This window comes from Argiope bruennichi, chromosome 4 (genome assembly GCF_947563725.1).
Source record: "Argiope bruennichi chromosome 4, qqArgBrue1.1, whole genome shotgun sequence".
Classification (NCBI taxonomy): domain Eukaryota; kingdom Metazoa; phylum Arthropoda; class Arachnida; order Araneae; family Araneidae; genus Argiope; species Argiope bruennichi.
The window spans coordinates 18,029,333-18,055,781 of NC_079154.1; the positions used below are offsets into that span (position 1 = coordinate 18,029,333).

General features: G+C 31.4%; 1 protein-coding gene across 2 annotated transcripts in view; it reads right to left on the reverse strand.

The window, feature by feature from the left end:
* Nucleotides 1-3,843: 3,843 nt before the first annotated feature.
* LOC129965538 (uncharacterized) overlaps nt 3,844-26,449 on the reverse strand; it is a 130,014-nt gene continuing 107,408 nt past the window's right edge. For both annotated transcript variants that reach the window (XM_056079512.1, XM_056079513.1), the window contains 6 exons: nt 24,357-24,747; nt 21,272-22,265; nt 19,012-19,192; nt 13,762-14,022; nt 11,620-11,789; nt 3,844-7,651 (listed from right to left, as the gene is read on the reverse strand). In XM_056079512.1, coding sequence (XP_055935487.1) covers nt 7,455-7,651; nt 11,620-11,789; nt 13,762-14,022; nt 19,012-19,192; nt 21,272-22,265; nt 24,357-24,747 — 2,194 coding nt within the window. In that variant the 3' untranslated portion in view covers nt 3,844-7,454. The remainder of the gene's footprint in view (nt 7,652-11,619; nt 11,790-13,761; nt 14,023-19,011; nt 19,193-21,271; nt 22,266-24,356; nt 24,748-26,449) is intronic.

Sequence of the window (26,449 nt, forward strand, 5' to 3'; positions counted from 1 at the left end):
GGTTTGTCACTTAATTATTAATTAACCAAATTAATTAACGAATGAAATTAAATTTATCTAATAAGCTAAATGAATCCCTTTTCTTATTCTAGTTTCAAGCCTAAAAATATTTTAACATAATATGAATAGAAAAGAAAATGGCCCTTTAAAGGTTTAAATCTAATTTGAGATTGTGATAACAAGTGTAGTTCTCTGCAAAATTTTTGTTTCAGACTATTTGGAAAACTTGTCTAAAACATAAATTCGATTGTCAGATACCAATAACCGCATACGTGGGATTAATCGTCACGGAAATCGCCAAGGATAGCATCAATAAAAATGCTAAATTCACGCCAAATGTCAATATTTCGTAACTATTGTACGCCAATGCCATGCAAGGCTTTCTCTGGGATAATGCTTTTACTAGAGATTATGCGAGAAAGTTTTGTGGAGACCACTACCGGTGGTTATTTTAGTTATAGATATCCTATTTTAGAATCATTTAATCTTTAATTTCTTTTAATTTCCACTGTAACAGTAAAACAACAGAGGTTAATCAAAAAAATTATAATTGCAGGCTAAATGACCATTTCTACAAGATGACCCTGTATCTTGGATCACTCCCTCTACTATTTTGAATTATACTGATGCCTTTACATCATCTATTAGGCTTGATCCTAGATGCAACGAGGAGAAAAAGAACCTTATCTCAACAACGTATCTCAGATGTTCTTAAAAAGATTTAGCATTGGTAAGGCTTCTTTTATCGTTTCTTGTCTTTCGTGGCTCTAACAAACAAGTCTTTTCTGGCTTTCTATTTGGATAAATTCAACGCCTGCCTTGTCATGAATAATTTCAACCTTTCTTACCTAGCTGGGCTTCTTTCTTAGTTCCACTTGACAAATCGAATTGTATTCATTAATCACTGTAAAACTTATAAGCTAGATTTTCCGAATTCGTGAATTCGTAGTTCGCCTTGGCCTCATTGATTATATATTCTTCTTTTCAGAAAATAATTTCAAGTTTGTCATATTGAGTATCATATTTGAATTTCAATTCCTCGAATTTCTTAAAAGCCTTCAAATGCCGAATTAATTTTGTAAATTTAACTTCAAGCGCTTTACTAAACTTTCAGACTGGAGTTTGCTTATTTTATAGCTTCAGTTTAATTTATTTTGTTTTAGTTATATTAACATACTTTTTTTACAGCAACTCTAGGGATACTTTGGAACGGAACTCGTCATTTTGAACCGCGGTCAGATGATGAGTACGATACCTGATTATAGCTTCATAATAAATATTTTCAGCACTTGTTTTTTTTTACGGCCACCAAATTTACCTGGCGATTTTCAGATTATGCCAAAAATGCCAAGATAGTGCGTTTTCTTGATGATTTTTAGATTATGCCAACTTTGGCGACACTGAGTTGTCTATCGCCAATTTGACGATAGTTTGTACTTTTAGAAAATTTATCATAGGCGACTTAAAAATGAATATGTATAGTTTCATGTTCTCCCTCCCCCCATTTTTTTCTATGGCATAATATTGTTATAATACTGTCCCATGATAATTGTTATCATTTACCTTGAATCAGTGGACCATAGTACAGAATGAATTTGTGATCCAAGTTATAAGAGTTATACTAGTAATATTTACAGGTATGTTCGAATTTATAAATAGCATGTAAATCTACTTGAGCATTCATGTTGCACGAGATGGAACTTAGTGGAAATCCTCAAACCATTCTTGTAATATGTAAATAAACAAAAATAGTTCTTCAAAACTTGCTCTCTTTACATTGAAAAACAATTTCACAGCTGTCTTCATGAACGAAATCTAAACGGTAGATAGTTTCCTTATTTCTGACATGAATTTTCAGTTTAGTAACACAGTATAAATGATCATGTTTGCTAAACGTGCGAGTTTTATTATTGTGTGGAAATTGGTTACCCGAGGACCGAACCCACTACGTTAGGGTCTGTAAGTGATCACACCGGAGGCTGTTAACTAGCTTATGAAGCTACCACCACAATTGAATCCGGTTATTAAAAAATAAATATTGTTAAAGTGAGTAATAATGTATTATAGCAAACAAAGAGTTGTTATCGATTAGGATTAATGTAACGACTTAGCTTGTTTCATTGTATGCATTTTTTTTTTATATATGGCACATTATCCTTATTAATTTCAAATTTAAGTCATCTTTTGTTTCCTTCCTGGATTCAAATTGCAACCGTGCTGTATGTGTTAATTAATAACATGGCTCAAAATCCAGATTCGTAAAATTTTTAATATTGTTTCCTTGCAGTAGTCTTATAGTAAGGAAAAAATATTTATAGATATTCTTAATAGATGAGAAGTTAATGAACTCTGATCCTGTCAATAAAATGGAAATCAAAGGAAATGTAAGATTTAGGGAGATATCTCTATTAGGAATCGAGATCCGAAGATCCTTCTCGAAAATTCTAATTCCTGTCATGAAGACTATATAAACACAGGCATGCACATGAGCATCAATTCTTTCTATTGAGTGTTTATCGTAGAATGAACTTCCACATTATGTATTTTAAGCATTATTGTTGTCTTGAAATTAATGATTTTCTGTTTGCTAGTATGCTTTTAGTATGTACAAGAGTTGTTCTCTGGGTACGATTTGATTGGGTTTTTATTTCCTTTTTTCGTGTTTTTCTTGCAGACTAAAGTATCGGTCTCTATTATCCAATATGTTAAATTTCTTTCACGGAAAGACATTATTACTTTGTTGTAAATTGTCTCTGCACATCTTTTTAACGCATTCATGGAATTTGTCACATGAAATCTGTAAACACTTAAATCTCGCTCAAATTAGAATATTATTTAGCATACGAATAGAAAAAGCACTTCTTATCCAAACTTTTCTTTTCTAAATTTTAAGACAGTTACTTTGTAACGCATTAACAAGATCTATGCTTCCCATTTTTGCATCTCCAGTAAGTTGCTCTTTCAATGAAGATTATTTCCCAGGAGAAGCTTTTCTAATGGTAGTAATATAACAATCTTCCAGCTTTTCAGGCAATAATTAAATTTTGCAGTAAAAATGATTCAATAAAAATATTAAATTCACGTCAAAGGTTAAAATTTCGTAACTATTGTACGCCATTGCCATGCAAAATGTCTATGGGAAAACATCTTTATTAGAGAAAAAGCGAGAAAATTTTGAGAAGACCACTCTAGCTGGTTTAATATATAAATATTTACTTAAATTGCCATATTTCTATAAAATGTAAAACTAGCAATCGAGACAAACGGTTTCTGATGGTTTTGAAGCATTTTTTATATATTGTTATTTCATAAGACAGATTAACACGTTCACTGCCACGGTTCAAGCCGATATCCGGGCCTTCTGTCTAATTAGATGATCCTTCTTCGCTATCTTTTAACTGCAACAGAGAAGGTGTCATCTAATAATATAGATTGCTTGGTACAATTATATATTATCTGCGACGCGTCAGTGGCAGCGAATGTGTTAAAGGGGAAAAAAATACGAGGCAGATTGCCTCAGTTAACAAAACTTATCATATAAAAAAGTGTTATTATTCCTAAACAGAATGGAGTATCGAGAATTGTACTTGTTTTAGAAACTAAATAAGAAATCTGCATTATTGTTATTAAAGATAATTAGACGTGATAAATTATTTATTTTACTGAGCCTCCAGAATGGCTTCATCAAACGGTTATAAAATTTATGGTAAAACAATTGTCGCTTAACGAACAGAAAATCAACTCATGTCCCATTGGTATAAAATTATCAAATAGTTACAAAATGAATTCTAGTCGCAAGATTAATTTTCGTAAGTCGTACTGGAAAAGAAAGGAAGAGGACACTGAAGCTAAAATATATTTATTTTGAAATTGCATACCAAGAAATTCTTTTTTACACTCTGGAAAAGAAAATTAAAATATACAAGTAAAAAAAAAATACATATATCTATACAACTCTGTCATTAAAAAAAATTTGCATAAGATGCCACAAGAGTAGAAATAAAAATATACAGAAAGAGTAGAATACAATGAGTGTACAATGAAATTTCTGACAATCGGCAGCCTCCCTTTAAATGTACACCAAGTCCAAAATTTGCCAAAACTCACCGAGATAAAAACAAGTTCTTCACAACGAATAACTTTTTTCCAAAAGAAAATATACATGTTACAAATTTTATACAAAATATATTCTATTTTGAAATGTGTTCGCGTCACATGAGACATATTTAAAAAGTGAAACATGAAACTGATGTAATGGTTTTTTTTAATTATTCGTCTTAGAACATCTAAAAATGTGGTGATGAAGTTAGGGTAGGGCGAGGTCATACTACAGTCTTCAGCTAAGCCTGCACCGCACCCTTGGCCCTGTATGATGATGTATTTAATATAAACTATCACAAATGCATTTATAAACATGGTAAATGAACACAGGATTTTTTTTACTAATTGTTGTATAATAACAACATCAAAAATCGCTTCGAGCCTTTGTTGGTATAAATACATTCGCTTACGTTATTTAAATCCATTGGCGATTTTTTTTATTTTTTTTTACTTCATTCAGTTTATCAGATGCTACAATTGTTTTTTTTTTCCCTATAGATTTACTTTTAATGCAGCACAGTTCTTTTCAGAAAATGGTGAATATTTCTAGCAAGTACAGCAATCAAAACTGAAATGGCAACATAACAATACTTTTTTTTTTTCAGATTTATTTTCCCCTATGATCTATTCCAGCTTCTTAAATAAGATATGTCTTGTTTTAAAAAAAATTTTACAAATTTTTCCTTTCAGTTGCAAACATATATCAAATGTATTTAAAAGGAACTGTTTGGGTGTCTAGAATGTTAAGTAAAATTCATAAAGGGGATGTTGATAAAGTATTATTTTACATATCAAGTTTCCTGTATATGTTCCAGCATGCACATTGAGTTCGTTGTTACTGATATTTCCAGATATAACGAACATCAGTGTAGTTAATATTGGTAAGTGAGCAAATACAATTATTGGTTAACGTACAATATAAATTAGCAAGTGATGGGTGAGGTAGTTTCGATGCAGAAAAAAATAAGAAAGTTGACACTTTATAATTATTTATTAATAAGAAAAGCAGGAAAATTTTTATTTAAAAGAATAAATATATCGTATATAAGATATCTAATTAATAAAATAATCATATATTTAATATCCAATTAAGAAAATTTACAATGGATATTCGATTAATATTATTTTAAAAGATCAATACAATGGATATTACATTAATGAATATTTTCAAGATAAAATATAATGGATAAATAGACTAATGAATATTTTTAAAGAAAAATACAAAAGATAATAGATAAATAACAAGCTTAAAGAAAAAAATCATATTAGCATAGTTAATTTAGTTGGACATATAAAATGAACGAATTTTCTTATCAAAAAGTATCACTAAGATATTAAAAACATAAATAGTTATAACTTTAGTCAGATACTTCAGTATTTATAATCAAAAATTAGCAATATAATCATCTTTTTTAAAAATTACTAATTAATATAACTGATGAGATTTTATTCATAATTAAATAAAGTCCCACTTATAAGTCGGGGAGTCTTTGTGTAGTTGAAAGAGAAGCACAAGTTAAAAGAAATCTTGGTTTAAATTACTGAGTCAATAAACAATTAAATTTTTTATTCCAACATTTAAAAAAAAATTTCAGGTAAAGCAAAAGATTTAAAATATAATCTAAAATTATATTTTATATTTGTTTTTATAAATAAAAATAACAAATCTAAAATATATTATTAAATAAAATTATATAAATATAAACACACCCATCACTTGGTAAGAGGGTTAATATGCATAAAAGGAAGCTGACCTTGGGCAAGGGCGAGTGAGGCATAGTAGCTACGTTATGCAGAGAGCTTTAAGTAAACGTAATTGTTATGTAATTACGGACCAAAGCATCAAAAGACCGAGATGTTGTCAGAAAATGTCTATGGACTTCGCCCTTTCTTCTAAGAAAACACTAAAAAAATAGCATTTTTACACAACTTAAAAATTATTTAGTATTTAAATACTTTTCAACAATTTAAAATATATGGTTTTATTATTTAATCTATAAGCCTTGAACAGAAATTGAAGTTACATTAGATATTTTACAACATTCTTATGATTTTAAACAATGATGCATAATATTGTAAAATACATTTCTGTAATTAGAATAATATTTTTAAAAAGTTAACACCATATATTCTTTTATGTATTTTATGAAATTAAATTTTTCAAAAAAAAAACTCATTTTATTTATTAGTTAAAAATAATATTGCCAATGAATAGTATTTATTTTTTGCTTTAATTCACTGAAACTGTTCACTACAAAATATGAATTAATTTCTTGAACATACTAAAGTTAATGAGTAAATGAAAATAAGTTTGGATATTGAGAATTTAACAAGGATTGTTAGTTTGAAAAATTAGAATAAAGCAGATATAGCTATATTAAAAGATAAACCTAAAAACCAACATTAAACATAAATATTACAAAACGATGAGTATTATTAAAGCTGTAGTTGAAATTCGTACAAGTTATGAAATGTCTTCATTCAAATGATGTAAAAAGCCTTTCCACAAATAAATTTTATTTTGATATTTAAAAATGCACATTGACATAAATTCATTTACAAATATAAACCATCTTTCCATAGTAAAAATATTTCATTCAGCAACAATATAAAACTACCTCTCATAAAGTATATTCATTATGGTTAATATACAAATTCCGAGGCAGGCATTTTCACAGAATACATAAAATATTTTCACTTTTGAAATATAAATTCGGATTTTTATTTACATTTAAAAATGAATATGTAACACAGTGATCAGTTCTGAATTGTTCAATAAGAACCACCATTGCACAGGACACCATTCGAAGAATATAATTTATGGAATAGGTATCGATTGTTTAAAGAAATATAGATTCTATTAAAAATTGTCACTCTTCGTTTAAATATTTTAAAAAGTACTCGATTCCTAAAATAATTTCCCTCAAACCATTCATCATGCTTTCATAGCAGACGATAATACATCAATAAAAAGAAGTTATGAAATTTTCTTCAGATCATCACTTTTCAAGGAAACGTCAAAATTTGATAAAATTTTAAATTCTGGAATTCTAAAACATTCCACTTTCAACGCTAGAAATTCGAGTTATAAGTCAAAAGTGCAATGCGAACATGTTTTTAGAACAATTTTGTGTTCTTAAACGGCTAAGCCTTTTCGGATATATTATTAGAATAAAATACGATTAAGAATTTTAAAAGAAAACAGAACAAGAGAGTTCATCTCATCTTGCTCCCTTTTATCTCTTTTCCAACGTTTCCTTCGTGATATATCTGGAACGTCTGGCAGAGCTCAGCTCTTTCACCTCAAGTATTTTTTTTTAAAAAAAGAACCAACTATTGCAACAGAATAAAATTCAAATGTCCTTCCTGCATATGTATGGAAGAACTGTCAACAAAAGGGTGTTTTTATTTGCCATCAGACTGTTCACTTCCATTATATCGGCGTCCTTGACATTCAAACCGTCTATCTCGAGGATCTCATCACCAATGTCGAGAAGACCTGCGAGCTGCTTTTGAGTTTCCTGATCTCGCATTCTGGATACAAAGACACCTAAAAAAAAGAGAAGTTTCTCTTTGAAAAGAGGTACAAGAAACATTTTAAGACGTATATTAAATTTTTATGCATCAAAAAGACCGTCAAGAAGATATTTGGAAAAGAAAACAAGTGATCTATTTCTTTTTAAAAAAAAAGCCAAAACTACCTTGTTGTTACCGAAGTTAACACCGACTGATTTAATTTCGAAAAGCGAACAGAAACTTATTGTCCACAGCCATAAGGCTTCTGAAGCTAGAACAGATTTTCGAATTAGAAAAGGAGGGAGGTATAGACACTTCCAGGCGCAAGTCTTAGGGGTTGCCATAGGGACAACACACTGCATTTACATCATTTTTATTTTCTCGCATACGTAATATAGAGAAAGATAATAATAGTCAAAAAATTCAGATTCGAGATTTTGGTCTGATCTCGTTCTAGACCCCGCCCCGAGTTCGAAAATCACAATTTTAAGAAATGTTCGTCTGTGTGATAAAGATAACTCAAAAACGCTTTGATACAGACGGATTAAATTTGATATGCGGTCTTTACAGCAATTTTTTAGATTTCTTTCAAATTTTGAGAAATAATTGTTCAGAGGAAGTCCGTCTCCAGGTTGTTGGAATATAAATTAACACGACAATTACAAAAACGAAGAGAGCTAGATAGATAAAAATCACTATACAGATTTAGCATCTATAATCTAGATACTTATCAAATTTTGAGCCAAATCCTACAAAGACTTGACCATCAATCGGTCTGTACTTTCAGAAACATGTAAACAAAACTCAAAGACTTGAACACATCAAAACTGGTACGGGATTTTATGTGTACAGTTTTAGCTCTGTGTCATATTTCTGTTTTAATCAGTTGGGAAAAAACGTGTCTAAAACAAAAATGCGATTTTCGGATACTATTAACTGCATGCCAAGGATTAATCGCCAAATAACTCGTCAAGGATTACACAATAGATTCAGTAAAAATGGTATATTCACTCCAAAATTTAATATTTTGTAAATATTGTATGCAAGTTCTAAAAATTGAACTATTCATGCATTGCATTAGTTGCAATTGAAAAGCTTAATAAAAAACAAATACATAACTAAATATATTCATTCGAACATCGTTATTAAGTATGCACCATGTAAGTTCCCTCATTAAATAAGAAGGTTATATTTATAGAGATACCGAAAAAGATAATTTATATAATGCGAAATACATATAATTCGAAATATGGGTAAAGTGAAGAATAGAGTGCCCCGAGTTTGTCGCCAATATGGCAACCAATCGGAACGCTCTTCTAGCAACCCTAATCTATTTTGTTTACTACTTTTTGCAATGGTTGAATTGTACATAAACTACAACTATATTATAAAAAATGTTAAATTAAAAAAAAATATTTAAAAAAAATATCGATTAAAGATTTTAATTTTGTTCTTTATTATTAAATAAAGAAAGTTAAGCTTATAATTAAAAGTTTTCTTCTTTCTTTCTTTTTTTAATGTGAATACGAACAGAAAATATTTATTCTTTTGCAATTTTTAATTGTCAGTATGCGCTTTAAAAAATCGTCTGAATTCTTAATTTACGAAGTCGTCTGCATTCTCACTTTAAAAGAATGGAATGAAAGAAAAGAATGGAACTGCAATGGAATTCTTCGCAGTTCTTGTAATTCTTTTGGTGCTCTAACGGTTGGTTTCCTTGATAATTTGTTATGTCGGCAATTGCGCAAGAAGGATGTCGGGTGAATGGGGTGGAAAACAGTATTTCGAACCTGCAGAATGGATAAAAGGCGAGTAGAATATATATATTTTTTTACAAGTTGATGAAGTTAGGAGAGGATGCTTGTTTGAAATTTCGTATGGAAAATGGTTTGATTGAATCTAAATGTGTATGTTCGGTACATTCTTTCTTTTCAATTGATTATGTACTGTTCCTGTTATCCGCACAGTCCTTATGTTATGTCCAATGTGCTAGCGAAACTACTAGGTTCCCGCTCCCGCTGCTAGCGAAGCCGTAGGATGTTTTTTTTTTTAAGTCAAAAAATTCTGGGAAAAAAAAAAGAAAAAAGAAAAAAAAAGACTGCAGACTTTTTCCAGACTGCACTTTACTACACAAAAAAATTATGTAAACATTACGGTTTATTCACTTTGTGATTGGTAGATAGCGAGTCACTTGAAACATGACATTTGAGGCTTGTTTACACCAGTATTGTTTGAAATATCTAATAAAAAATATTACGTCATAGCAAGTATTTATATTGCACTTGATGGCTAAATGATGCTAAAAAAGAAAAAGTTGTTGTTTCTAATGGCACTTATCATAGACAAGCCCACTGACTTTAGAAGTCAGTGATTTTAAGCCAAGAAAGCGTCTCTTGCTTTTTCAGTAGCACCATCAAGGGCCAAGAGTACGACTTAGCTACAGACACGTCACAACCCTTTTTACGGTGCTGACTTCATTCATGCATTTCATTAACTGATCCACAAATCATAATTTAGACCTGAATCAGAGAACGATCACCCCTGATCCAGTACCGCCAGTGGTATTACTCTCAACATGGAGGATTTTGTGACCACGACAGATTTATAAGTGCGCCAGCCACCACACACATGGAGAGTCTTCGGCCGGTGGGGTTTGAACTCGCAACCCAAGGGACACGAATCCAACGATCTACCACCCAGCCTATTCCGACCCATAGAAAAAATAAAGATTCGATTAACAGAAAATGAATTGAAAACATTATTTGGTAATTCTGCTTTTAGACACACCGTTTGTGGCAACACTAATGAACAGCTTTCAGGTTTATTTATCTTTTTGGAATTTTCGTCTCCCGTCTAGCAGTCGTCTGAATACCCAAGAAATACACGTGTCAATCTTGCATTGTTCTTTAAAGTAATGGGCCGTCCAACGATATCGGACGAAGAAAAAAAAAATGTGAAGAAAAACAGAGCGGGAATCTGACAATTTGAAAATGAAAGCTGGTCGTGAAACTGTGCCGTTGGCGACAAAACGTAAAAAATATAGAATCGTTATTTAGGTATATAATGGCCATTAGGTAGGTATATAATGGCCATTAGGTAGGTATATAATGGCCATTAGGTTAGGCCAATTTTCTATGGCCTCATTGTGTCGTTTTGAGTTTTGAATCAGTAGTAGGCCGATGCGAAAATGTTATGCATTCATCAAGAAAAGATTAAGGCATTGAATAAATAACTAGTGGCGTTTAAAAACGAGCTAACTGGAACTAACCAACATTATTCATCATACAGTATCGGACAACATCGGGATTGGCGAGCGAAGCTAATCAGGGGATAAAGCCCCCTAATTAAATATATATAAATTTTTGGAAAGAGGGATGCTTATTTGGGTGCAGTGGAGTAGGATTTGTTACGTAAGCATGTTGCCCCGCCTCTCACTTGTAACGCCCTCTAGCGGTATATGTAAAAAACCATCAGTCTTTGAAACATCATCGACGTAGCAGCACGCCAAAAGGCAAGGCTCAAACAAACTCCCGAAAGCGGAGAAACAATAAAATCTTTAAAATACAAAAAAGGTCCGTCATCATTATCGAACCTCTCCATTCTGTGGTCGATAATGATGACGGACCTTCTTTGTATTTTAAAGATTTTATTGTTTCTCCGCTTTCGGGAGTTTGTTTGAGCCTTGCCTTTTGGCGTGCTGCTACGTCGATGATGTTACAAAGACTGATGGTTTTTTACATTTATACCGCTAGAGGGCGTTACAAGTGAGAGGCGGGGCAACATGCTTACGTAACAGGATTGGTGAAACTATCCAGAAAATGTCTAGAAGTCGTGCCATGATTGAAATATTGAAAAAAGTATATATAGAAGTAAATAAACGTACTTGTTTATATTCAAGTAACTATAAAATCGAGTAATATTGATAAAAAAAATAGTAAACTTCCTAAAACGAATCTACTTAAGAATGAATTCTAAAGAAAAAAAATTTAAAGTCATACTTACCTTTTGAGTTTCTGACTCGACCTCTGGCAACGAAGAACCCGTAAGGTTTGCTGGGAGGTTTGGTTAGTTCAACCACTTGGGATCCATCCAAATTCAGCTGCAACAGCTGGCCACGTACGTGGATGGGAGAATTTGGGTCCAAAGGATGTTCATCCCATTCAGGGTTCGAACTGAAATAAATTTCCACATTCAAAAGCTGGAAGCAACATTTTACTCACTTCTCTCTCGACAATTTTCTATTTCGGTGAAAAATTGCAACAGCGAAATAAATCGAATGAATCCTTTCCTACTTCTCCAGGAAGCAAGGCTTTCGTGGAATTTAAAGATTTTTGAAAGTATAAATGCTGATAAATATTTTATTTTTTATTACTCCATATTCCCATTTCTGGGATGCTCGTAGAAAGGTTAACTTTAGCTAAAGCTGTAATGCCGGTAATTTAACAGCTATCTACATCTAATTAAAAAAAGTCACATACTATATTTCTCCGGTGAATTAACCCGTGCAGAAAAGGCAGAGCTTTTTGAGTTGAAAGCTTTAGTAAAAACCAAGCGAAAGAACGAATACATTGTTACTGAGCTTTTCTATCATTGATTAAAAAGATTTTAATTTATCTAGATGCCGAGTGAATAAATCTGCACAAAAAAGGAGCCGGTAAATAATAAAATATTATAATTAAATATATGCTAATTCAATTATCAAAACCATTATATAACAAATCATAATTTTTCATAATACATTGGAATATCAATTATTCATCTAATTATGCTATATTGCATTTGACAAGTTCCGCAAAAGAATAGCTAAAATTCACTATTTTCTTTACAGAATATCGTTCTTTTTGATTTCTATTGTGTGTTTTTTTTTCAAAGTATACTGTTAAGAATCTATAATATTGCTTTTCTGGGCATTAAAGAAAAGCTTTACGGCCAATATCTTTACCAATAACTTTATGAATTTAGATAAGCGATCCTTCAAGATATTCCGATGCGTTACTACGAAAACTATAAACGCGGAGGTACATACACGAGAGGTAATAGTCGAATGAATTTTTTCTTTGGAGTGTTGATCTCCAGTGAGTTTTCTTTGAGCGCTTTGTGATTTTGTGGTTTTAAACAAAGGGCGTTTTATAATGCACGATGGTGGATTGTACCTACATCTGACTCGTATATGTAAAAAACTTTTGGGGAATAGGGCCTTAACCCATTATCTTCCGATCTTCAGATAAGATTTTTCCAAATGAATTATAGAAAGGCATTTATGTTATAATAAGCAACAACAATATTGACTGTATACAGACCAAAGTTTTTTTTTTTTTTTTTTTTTACTATAATTTACTTTACTTCGCCTAACATAATTCATTTTATTTCTTTACAAATGCTTCTCTAAATATAATATTTGAATAAATATTTTTTATCATCGATACAGAGAGTGAATAAAATTAAAATTATTTCAGAATGTTCTTTGTTATACGAATATTCCATTTTGAAACTACGAGTGGGCTATATTACGAGAGACCATCTCATTTTAAATTAAAATAATAGCGACTATTGAGTCGACACAACATTCATCAAATTTCTGTATCACATCAATGTTTAGATTACCAAGTACACAAAGTAGATAAAGTCTGTTCACACCTTCAAGCGAACATTTAGTCCATGTTCACATGGTACGATTTATGGTACGATTCACATGATCGTTAATGATTTCATTTCTTTTATTCTTCATAATTATCTTACTTATTAATAAATTCAGTTATGTAGTTTATTTTATTTTCGAGTATACACGCAAAGGTTAACGAAAAAAATTTTTTGTAACGAAAACGAGATAGTGAAAATACTTAACAACCGAAAAGAATTCGTTAGGTAAAAGATTTATAAAAACTTTCACCTTTAATCATTTCCTAACAGTAAAAATAAACATTCAATTGAATTTTTCCGGATTAAAAAAAATCCTATGTACGATTCGAAACAAACAAGATTCCTCTCCTAACAAATAAATAACATTTAGATTGGCCGCGATCTTACACACTCCTAGGAGCTGATGCCTGTGGCGAACCTCATTACCAAAGTCAAGAAAAATCGAGCACTCTTTCTTCCAAAAGCACGCGAAAAAGAAAAGACCATTCATCTTTTTTCCCTTACCTTGCCTGTGCCACGACTTCCGCCATGGGTGGTCTGGTCTTCCTCTTCTTCTTCCGGAAACTTCCGGTGAGACCCTTGATGAAAGACCTTGACCTCTGCAGGCCCTTGGCCTCCATGCGCTCTTCGCGCTCCGGCCGGTAGATGCGCTCCGTGGAGAAGGCCTTCTGCAGGGCGCTCCTGGCTGTCTTGGTCAAGGCATGCATACGCTCTAGGAGGCCTTTCTTGGGGGACGAGGACCGGCTCCGGTACAAAGAAAAGTCACTGGAAAGAAAGAAGCTTCATTTTAATATTTTTTTTTGCAAATATTATAATTACTGCAATTGATTTTTGATTTACTTAATTGGAATCAGGGCATAGGATGTTTTTCATCTCCCCTTCTCCTAGTTATTCTAATGTAAATCTAAAAATTACAAGTCTAATATACAATTAATTAATTATCTAATATGTTCATCTTAAAATTACAAGATATTTTTCATTAAAAATAATCTCTACTATGTGACCATGTTCACGATGAATTCTTTAAAAAAATGATCCAAAATAATTATATTTTTGAATTTTTCGCATAAAAAAAAGATTGAAAATACATCTATGGAACTAAAGCATACCAATTAAGAGATAAAAGTTTAGAGATAAAAGATTGGAAAAAAGGGCTAAATGAAGTATATTTGTATATGAAGTATGTTTTTAGCTAAATGAAGTATGTTTGGAGGTGATCCAATGATTGATTTTACATTTTGGAAATAGTTTAAGAAATATATTATAGAGTTCCTGACTAAAAAAATAAGTTGCTTTTCTAACCAGTTTTTAAATATTGAAATTCGACTAATAAACACGAATTTTCAAAAATTTTTAGTGAAATTGTAAAATATTAAAACTATAAAATAGTTCTAAATGAATGGATTACTTATTCTCTAGTTCAGGAACTGCAGAACATAATGAGAAATAATTTTACCAAATTTGAACAAAAAAAATAAGCATTATATTTTAATTTGTAAAGTTTTTTTTTTTTTTTTTTTTTTTTGTAAAAAAAATCTATTAAAGATTAGAATTTAAGAAACTAGCAACCAAAGATGTAATAAAAACGTATGTAAATATATATAAAAACTCTATGTCATTTTCCAAAAAATATTTAAAAGCAAAATTCAAACGACATTATAAAGCAACCTGTTTAAACTTAAGAACTGTAAATTCAAAATTCAAAATTTTGCAAAAGATTCCTTTTTAGCATAGTCACCTACCTTAAAAAGTGACAAACACAATATAGTCCCCGCCATGATCCCACCTAAGACAGTACTGGAACTTTCATATCCTTTCCCACCCCCTTGTCACAACACCACTACTATTAGCTATCGTACTACTAAACCAAGAAAGAGTTTTACTTCTCTGGCATCAACAGCATGTGTGATCTATAACATATTCGGTACCATGAATCATTCGGACCGCTATCTAATAAGGTGCTTACTATTTTACTATCTCTTAATAGTAGCAAAAAACAGAATATCTACTTAGAAAATAGGTGTGAATAACGGACGATTCACAGGTGAACAACGGGATAAAAGAAGGAAAATATAAACTAAACATGCGCGTGTAATACTCCATCAAATTCATCTCATTTCACACTGAATGAGAACATTTGTCAATTCATCAATAATATATTCATCACAAAAAATATGGCAGACTTTTCTATTCACAGTTTTAAAAAATTATTACCTTCATTAGAACTTCAAATTTCTATTTCCTTTAGAAGGAAATGATACAAAAATGTAAAGGGAACCCTTCTTTTAAATGTTTTTATCTTATAATAAACTGCTTCAAAGAAAGATATAAAAGTTAAAAAGATAACATCTTCAAGGCAAGATTTTTAAATATTCCCAAAATTCAACTTATGATTAAAAATGATTGTATAAAAATACACAATTAAATACAATCAATACACACAAAAAAATTATAGAAATATTAGTATTTCTATAATTTTTTTCTAAAGTTTTTCAATAGAAATAATCTGAAATTAAAAGTTTTCAAATAATATGATTAAAATTCTTTGAGAAGTAAGAAATTAAAATAAATATAATACGTTTGCACTCAAAATACTTTTAAATAGAAAATATAAAAGTTATTTTCTGACACGTAATAAACATTCAATAAAAAAAAAAGACACATACAAGAGAAAATATTCTAGGATAAATAAAAATGTATAAATTTCGAGCAACAAACCTGGATGGTGTCATTATGAACACAAATATCACTCAAATTATGAATCAAAATAATTCGCGAGGTCTATAAATTAATGGCAATCTTGCGAACTGAAACTGTAACAGTCGATAACCAATAACAAATCATTTTTCAGAAACAAAACTGGTCAAATTATCTTGTGCGTTACAAACAGAAGTGACAATTCGCAGAAATCAAGCACACAATGGGTAGATAACAAAAATGTGTTTATTATTATTATTTTTTTAATTTTGCGCCATTTGATGAAACCGCACATTTATTTATCCCCATTTGAAGTAGAAAAAGAAAAGCTCATGTGATAGATAAGTTCGTCTAGCTCAGCTGATTAAAAACAATGTTTTTATTGCAAATCAAATAATCATTAATATAATAAGATAACTGTCGTATTAATATTTATTTAAGTAAACAGTAATAAAGCATTTATGTATTACTAATAGGAAGGAAAGACAATCAGTAAATTGATATTTAACTTCTTTAGTGTCAAATTTTGTAAAATTTATAATACAATTCTATATTTTATTCGATTAGATTATACAGGGTGTTCATTAATTATTGTCGGGGTTTCCGTACCTCAAAACTTTCGAATAAAAATTATTACGCAAAAACCGATTACGTATTCGTAAATTACAACTCAAAGAATTTTATTAATGATATTAAAGTGTAAAACTTGCACAATTTGCACTTTGTAGGCATTCAGCTGAAGGCGATTCTTTGAGTTGTACTTTACGAATACATAATTCTTTGAGTTGCACTTTACGAATACATAATTCTTTGAGTTGCACTTTACGAATACATAATTCTTTGAGTTGCAATTTATGAGTTGCAATTTACGAATACATAATTCTTTGAGTTGCAATTTACGAATACATAATTCTTTGAGTTGCAATTTACGAATACATAATTCTTTGAGTTGCAATTTACGAATACATAATTCTTTGAGTTGCAATTTACGAATACATAATTCTTTGAGTTGCAATTTACGAATACATAATTCTTTGAGTTGCAATTTACGAATACATAATTCTTTGAGTTGCAATTTACGAATACATAATTCTTTGAGTTGCAATTTACGAATACATAATCGCCTTCAGCTGAATGCCTACAAAGTGTAAATTGTGCAAGTTTTACACTTTATTATCATTAATAAAATTCTTTGAGTTGTAATTTTCGAATACGTAATCGGTTTTTGCGTAATATTTTTTATTCGAAAGTTATGAGGTATGGAAACCCCGAAAATAATTAATGAACACCCTGTATTTATCTTACATCAGTAATGAAGTAAAAAGAACCCACTCAATTTTTTCTAAATTTTATGTCGAAGATCAAACATTTTTTTTACTCACAATCATGTTTATTGAAAAAAAAAAATGATTTCAAGATTTGTCAGTAAACTTGAAGAAATGATTATTCAATCTAAATCATATAGTACATAACAATAACAAGTTTTTATAAACAATTCGTCAATTTAAAAGACCTTACAGAGAAATCTAACTTCATGTTGCCAGTTACGATGCTGAATTGTGACTGCTTATTCTTCTTTAAATTTCTCCTTTTTTGTAAAATAGGATTCTAAAATCAAACTGTGAGCTCTTCACAACTAAACAGTTTTCTTGAACACTATAAATTATATTTGGATATTAAATTATCGAAATGTGAGCACATCACAGTTTTGAACCAGAAGAATAGTATTAGATTTCAAAAATAGTTATAAGTGTTGTTATTCGCCTTGACATTAAATTTACATAATAAGGAATGTTTTATGTTTCGCTTCGTCAAAGAGAGAAGAAAATTATACCTGTATCTCTTACACACTGGAAGTTTCAATCCAACAATTGGATATACCTACAGCTTTTGGGCCAAAAGCACATTTAAATTGATTTTTTTTTCTAAGCTTTTCGTGTTTCTGAGCTGTCGTTTGCACATATACACAAAGAGACATCAACAAAGATTCAACCCAATCATAAAATTTGTTCAAAAACTGATACAGGTCTATAATTTTGGTGATAAAATGTGTCGATTTGTGGTGAAGCTTTATCAGCCAGATAACAGCTCCTGGACATGAGCGATCACTTTTGTCTAGTGGTCATGTTACTCGGCTACGAATTCACACGTTGCGAGTTCGGTCCTAGCTATAACCAAATTGCTGCAGATTTAATTCGCTGCGTTTTTGAATTATAGAACAGAGTTTGATTTGATAGATTTCGTTCAAGAATTCACAGGGATCTACGAACCTAAAAAAAGACCACATACTTAATTTCATTCTACTCGCTGCTTGCGTTTTAGAATTGTCGGGTTTCACGCACATGGACAGGCAGACATAATCCCGAAAAATGATTTTTCTTATCAGGGTGATTTAAAACATCGATTTTTGATAAACAATTCGTAAAAAAAGGAGAAAATTTTTTAGAAAAAAATGTTTACCGTTTCGCATACTTCCATGCTATTTTCTGCGATGTACTTTAACTAATGTGCTATTTTCCCGCGATGTGACTAACTTTTCCGGGACTTTAAGAGCACTTGACATTTTTTGAAGATATTTTAATAAATATTAAATTTTGCGATTTCTTCTAATAAATGTATTTTCATTTAATATCTTCATTTAATTTACAATATATTATATTACTTCATGATTTAATACAATATATAATAATATACAATCTTATTATTGTATATTATTTAGAAAATGTTAACACAAAAAATGTAATGAGAGAGAGAGAAGAGAGAGAGAGAGATTCAGAAATCAAATTCTTAAAAAGCCATCAGCAATTTAGCGTTTTGCTATTTCGATTTATCAAAATATCCCATTTAAGACGTCTGATTGGAGTTTGAATTCAAAATTGGTAGAAATATATTTGGTATTAAAATTTTAAAAGGGAAAAGTGATGCCAAGATTTGTATTGCCTTAAGATAGGAGGATTAGAATTATAGAAATATGCAAATGACTCATTAAACAAGATATTTCTAACTAAATTCTATTTAATATTAGGCAGGTACAAATGCTGAAAAGCTGCCAGATACCTCTTGTGGAGCATCTTTTTGGGAGGCACTGGTGGGTCCTTTTCTTCCGATTCAGCGGCAGTTGGGGTTATGCCATTGAGCGCCGGCAAACTGGTGAAACGGTTTTTCTTGGATTTGTCCACCACGGCATATTCAACTTCAGATGGCTTGCTCACCACCTCCGACTCCAGATTCGACATGTCTGAAAGAAAAAATTCAAAAAATTAAAATTCACAGCCTGAAACAATCAACCTAAGAGAATTTAAAAGAATTAATTTTATTTGTGAAAATGTGTTTTTCTGAAAGCATCGAGTTCTCAGCAATTATTGAAAGAAAAAAAAAATGTTAATATTTAAATAACTAAAAAATCCTTCAGATAATTTTGCAGTCATTTATTCCATAATTTAGAGTTTTTATAAAATAAATTATATAAATAAGTAAATGCATTTTCAGAGATTAAAGAAGAAAATTTTGGTTTTTAATCTGCAGATTTGGATGAATATAAAATTTCAGATTTAACAGTCCTGGACTTCGATATCCAGGTTTAATAAAGATAATAAATGAAATTATAAATTTTTATAAAATCCTGGGAAGTTTTTTTAAAAATAACAATGAGTCACATCAAAGAATTAATCAAAGTAAAAAAAAAATTAGAACGAAACATTAAAAACAATCTTACGAAGTCAAGCAAAAAAAAAAAAAAAAAGGCCAAGACCATTCTCTGCATAGAGAAAAAACAAATCTTAGTGTAAAACAAACAAACCAATATAGCAAAAACAAGATAATTATTGTAACATTTTTAATACGTTCACTTTCCTATAACTCTTGTAAGTTACATGAAGAAAAATTCCAATAGAATATCCAAATATAAGGCATGTAAAAATTTTTCTTTTTAGCCCTTTCCATTTTTTTTATCCTAAAATGGAAAGGCTTCTTTATTCCAAATGGCAAGCTCAATGGGACCTTGAAACTAACAATAAACTACATACTATTAAACCTCATGTACAACCGTGGCCATCATTACCTAATCGAAAAGCAGACACAGTATTAACCCGTTTACGTATTGGACATACGAGATTCACCCATCGCCACTTGTTACTAGGTGAACAACCACCTCTATGTTCCCAGTGTGACCGTCAAATGTCTGTCCAACATATATTGTCAGAATGTCCAAATTTCAATGCTCAACGTTTGCACTTCTTTCAAAATACGAACACTCCATTACCTTTCTTACTTGGTAAGACACCACATGTTCAAATTTTTGCATTTTTGAAATCAATAGGTTTTTATCCACATATTTAAGTTTTCTTCATCTCTCTCAAAAGTTTTCATATTGTTTTTATAATTGAAATTTTATATTTTAATTCTGAAAAATACAGTTTGGCGCAGCATAGCCAAAATCATGGCTCTTGTGCCAATAAAATCCACAAATCCTCATCCTAAATTTAATTTCAAAAAGTTGAACACTTTAAATTTAAAACATATTTTCATTAACTATAGCAACAAATTTTACTAGCTTTAATAAATATAATATTTCATAAAATACTTCTATTTTTTCTTTCCGACAAAATATCCTTCTGGTTAAATGTAGAACAACAAATAAAGCTACAAAATAATAGCATATATATATATATTCTTTTTTTAATCTACATAGTTTAATCATTACTATTATCAGTTTAGAATAAGGGGGGGAGGCGTGCATTTTCTCTATTTGTTTCTGTATTGTATGTGCCGGGAATTGTTCTAATTCTGTTGTTTGGAATACACATTTGAGCCACCTCCTTGGGAAATCGTGTCAGAATTTTCATAATTTCAATACGTATAATGCAAAAAATGATAATTAAATAATGTCTTAATAGCTCTAACCCAAATTGAATTGCTTTTAAATATATGTATATGCTTTTAAAGCATTTTATATAATGTAGTGGCAAGAAATTCAAAGGTGCTCAGTAATTCGTAGTGAGGCCACATAAAGTATTCAATATCTTATAGAAATCTGGAAAAGATTTATATCTTCTAAATGAATAAAATTTCGATCTAAGACTGTGCTCTTGTAGACTATGTTACAGTAAACAATCTCATCTAAACTTTTATGACAAATGCCTGCTGACATGTGTAGTCAGCACATTGTCGATTCTATGACAAAGGCATCTTGACATGCATGTCACTTCCTTCTACCACAGGTGGTTTAAGCAAAATACTGTTTGAAATTTCGTAATCATAGAAAAGATAAATCATTATTTTTAATATGTATTCTTAAAATAACAACAATAAAACTTACCATGAACCATTGCTGATTGTGTCGGTTTCTTTAAAGCCGACTTGAGGTAGACAGGATTCGGACCACAATTCGACATAACAATCCCCGCACTCTTTGGTCTTTGACTGGAATTAGTTCGATTTTCGCGAATTGATTTCTGCTCTGATGATTCTCTGACACTGTTGTCAGCGATCTGACTATAGATTTCAGTGGATGATGCAGGTCTACTTGTTACATCGTCATTCACTGTATCTACGCTTTTTGGTGTTTGTGGCTTGAATGTTATAAGACATGTGGAGGTTTCTGGAGTTATTGCTGAGATTGTACTGTACTGTACATTGGAGGTTTTCCTTCCCACTACCCGCGGAGATTCCTTACTGGATTGTCTTAGAAGGGCATCATGAACATTGTCTGTAGCATATCTCAATCTACCCAACGTTTTTGCTCGACGCCCGCCTTGTGAACTTGTGGCAGTTTTGAAGTCATCCGGAATGACCGATGCGATTCTGGCATACACCTGCACCATGTTGTCATTATAGACTGGGACATTAGCCACTTGAAAAGTATTGGATGTCCTGTCTAACAGGTTGGAACAGCTCGATGTCTTTTGAAGAGGAGTCTTAGACCTCTCTTCTCCCTGATGAGATACCATCTTTCTAAGAGAAGTTCTTGGAGGGAATTGAGTGAGCTGCGGTCTGCTCTGATGGGATAAGACACTCGGAAGAGTAGAGCAGCTGCTGCTCTTGAACAATTTGGGCGAATTTTCTTGGGATTTGGTTGGCACATGTTGAGCGCAACTGCAGCACCGACATGTGCACTGAGAGGGGGATTGACTAGAAGACACAGTACTGTTGGGCGACTGTCGCTCATGACAAGTGCAATGAGTGCTACTTCTCAAGCTGCCAAGGCCACTGTCCGTTGAATTGGTGTGGGAAGCTGCATCATCGGTACTTTCCATAAGAAACCTGTGGTGCATGTGGTGCTTGTAACGCAAAGTACTGGGTGAAGGCGTGGTCTAAAGGAAAAGATCATTTTAATATCTTGAATAATAACAAATCCATTGCTAGATGTTAAGACAGACAGGAAATAAAGTATTCTACTTCATCAACAACATTTTATACTCGGTTCCAGTTTCAATCATAAATTATTGATATTTTGGAAGTATTTTATTCTATGGGCTAATATTCCATTTTAGAGTCTCAACTTGCTAGACATGAGCAACAAAATTAAATTTTCGATAACTGGCTGGGAACCAAAATTATGAACATTTTTTTTTTTTTTTTTGAAAAATACACATTGTACTTTTTCTGTTATTCTTTCGCAATTTCAAGTTTTATTTTTTTAATTCATAAAACCAATTTGCATCACAAGAAGCATTTGAGAAATTGACGAAACAATGACAAAAAGAGGAAATAGTATAATAGGGGGGGGGGGGAAGCTGCCTTTCCCCCCAATTTTCGATTATTTTTTTTTTTTTTTTTGCCCTATTGATAGAAATTTTTAAGTATTCTTCTGTGAATGTTTTTGTTAATGTTTCAATTTAAAGCAATATTAAACAAGTGGTTTCGTTTTTTTTTAAACTCTTAACACTCGGAAAGATAATTCGATGCATAATTATTCACTTAATACATGGATCTGTTCATTACACCAAAAAATAAATACATGTAACTGTTTTAAGTGGAGTTTCCTTGAAAAATGAATTTACATCGTTTTAACATTCTACAGTTATTTTTAAAATTAAAATTAATAAATTAATAAATAAAATGTCAAAATGATGCACCATCTTGAATGGAGACTGAGAGAAGACATTCGAGTGCAAACGGTTAATACTAACTAGAACTTGGATGTTTCTTCATTGATCTGCGGCTATGAAAGCAAAGTAATATCTCGACATACACTGTCTAGACTAATGCGAACTCTAAGTAACTCGATTTCTAATTTTCTTTCCTCTTCTGTTTCTGATGCCCCTCATTTTAGAACGGAATACTAATGCAAAATTCAAAAATAAAAATAAAACTTGCCTATTCTATTTCAAAAAATGATGAAGAAGTAATCCCAGAAATAAATCAAGTCATATATGTAATAGAAATCGATTTTGCTTTAGAAGTTGATAATAATGATTTCAGTGGCGTGAGGAATTGTCAAAATAAAAGGACAGACAGTCAGTTTCTTTCAAAAATGCGCAAGCAAATTGCTATTACAGGAGCTTACAGTACAGGGAAGCAAATGGCAATTTTATACTTTATAAAAGACAATTGAGAAAGAAAAAACAAAAAAAGAATGAAATTCGGAAACAATTCGTCACTCTTCTAATGAGATTCTAATGAGGAATGTGATATAGCTACAAAGAAAGGAATAAAAAAAAAACGTTGTTTGCGATGAAAAAAGTTAAGTCATCAGATATATTTGTCAGATTTCTTGAAGCTATCTACATCGAAATGCATATATATATATATATATATATATATATATATATATATATATATATATATATATATATATATATATATATATTACATACTGCTTTATGTCTATATGTTAGGAAACTGAATTCTTTATCACATGTTTTCATTCCAGAGTTTTTTTCTAGCCTTTGCATTCAATTAAATAAAAATCGCTCACATTTATAAGCAAAGAAAGATTTTGAAGATAGATATCTTGATTAGTTAGATGATCACTAACTTATTTGCAAAGTTAGAAACTTAATTTCGGAATATCACTATATGCAAAAAAAAAAAAAAAAATGTGTATTAAACTAAATTTGCTTTTATCAACCATTGTGGAAAAATTCCAAAGAAGAGTTTATAATCTCAGGTTTTTGATTAAGTTAAATTAATTTCTTTCAAATACAAAACACAGCACAAAACTTTATTATACATTGTATATATAAATAAAATTTCGTTCATTCTGTTTCATACGAGTGAAAAACACAAGAATTTTTTTTTTTGGTTATAAAGCAAAATTTAATGATTTAAAAACAAATTTCAAACAAGAAATCTAAGGCTCAATAATGAAATTAAAATAAAGCTATTTAAAGCAAAAAACACATTTCGAAGTCGATATGTATAAACATGTTTAAAAGCAAAACTTAAGATAAAAAGTTCACCTTTCCTCCAATGCTGACATCAGACACCGACTTGTGTACCGATCTACTGCTCGAAGACGACAAACTCCCCGACCTCCTACTCTCCAGAGGGCCTACGTTCTCCTTGTAGGATCTTTCATGTTTGGAATAACTATCCGAGATCAAGGGACTGTACTGTCGCAACTCGAGTTCTGGAACTGTCCTGCTGCGGAACCGAGTGGAACCTGAATGGATGCGGCCATGGAGGAAGCTGCTGTCTTGGTGATTTGGATAGGAGAATCGTTGGGCATAGAGTGTGGCAAAAAGTTTGCGGCAGGATCGTCGGATGTTCTGTTCGGATAACTGAAGCTGTTCATCGAACCGGACGCAGTGATGGGAGTCCGGAAATACAGTTAGAGGAGTTGGAGGTCTTCTGTGGAAAATATTAAGTTTCAGAATGAAGAAAATCAAGAAGATAAGCTTTAACAATTGTATTCAATATTCTTTGAATTGGTTAACTTATAAAACATATAGATAAGCCCTTTAACTTTTTAAACAAGCATAGGTGAGCATAAGTCTAGAATTTCCCCCCCCTCTTGATTTATGAATTTTGGGAGAGCAGAAACTTCATTCGCAGTCAACATTTTCAATCAAAATAATTTATAAATCCAGGTACATCAATTCATCACCATTCATATCTTTCAAATAAATATATTTTATTAAATTTTCACATATTAACCACTGAATAATAAATTCTTTGAAAGAAAACACTTCTAATTTTTTTAGAGTTAATTTTCTAATCATTATATAGCTGGTTCAAATTGGTACATACATATTTGATCATAAACATCTACGCACACAAATGAATTTTATGACCATTTTTAAATGAAGCATCTATCGGGCACCCTCACCAGTGGCGTAGTGAAGGTCAATGACACTTGGGTCATAAAATGAATTTGACTACTTGTAAATGAAGCATTTAGCAGGCATCTTCAGAGGTGGCGTAGTGAGGATCAATGACACCTGCCCATTTGTAAATGAAGATCTAGCAGGCATCCTTACCAGTGGCATAGTGAGAGCAATGATGCCTAGATCATAAAATTCATTTTCAGGCATCCTCGCCAATGGCGTGATGCTTATGACGCCTGGGTCATAAAATGAATTTTTCCTTTCTAATCTCAACAATATCTTGGCAAAAGTAGGAGGCCCTCAGGATATGGTCTTCTCATATTTCACTTCAAAAAAGTGATATGAACACACTAACGATAAATTTCCATGATGTCGTCGATCATAACTTCCATCGCCATGATGTAGTCACCTGGAAGCAAAAAGGGTATAGACACCTCCGGCGGCAGTATTTGTAGGCGCCATGAGGACAAAACATTGGAGCGTCTATGTTACTTTTTAAAATAAATATCCTACGGGAGGGGGATAAAATAATGCCATGGGCTGGGAACTATTTGTATTTTTAAACCACAGATAAAGAAGGGGGAAAGTAGAATCATAATCTCCTGGAGCTAGCTAGCTTTGCTACATCACTGTCTACTCCGCCCTGTCATTATGCTACCTGTCCTTACTTCCACTTGAGTGGAATAAAACATTTATTTGAAAAAAGAACTTCCAAGAAGAAAACTAAATTTTTCATCATAAAAATTAAGTTTTCATTTTAAAAATTGAAGAAATACCAATGTTCACTACTCATAATAATGTTCACTGAGACACTCATTCTAAGAATATTAATTAAAAAAAAATTCTTTTAATTTTTCAACTAAACAGAATGGATAATTATCAGCAATTAGCTGACCATCTAATATTCGATTTGGTTTAGTTATATAAGCATTCGGTTTTCAAGCAATATGATCAGAAACTGATTAAGGCACACGGAAAAACTTGAATGACCGGATCGCCTCAACAGCAACACTGGCGGTAACTGTGGTTGAGTCCTAAGAGCCATCACTGGCTACGATACAACCCTTCCCTTAGGAAGTATTCAAGCAATATGATAATTATTTCTGAACAGACATTGTAATTTTGAAACCTGGAGATATGTACTCATATGCAGAACGGAAGTTAATAAGAATCAAGTTTCGCGCGTAGGAATCATCGGTTCCGAACTCAAGATTTTACCACCAGGC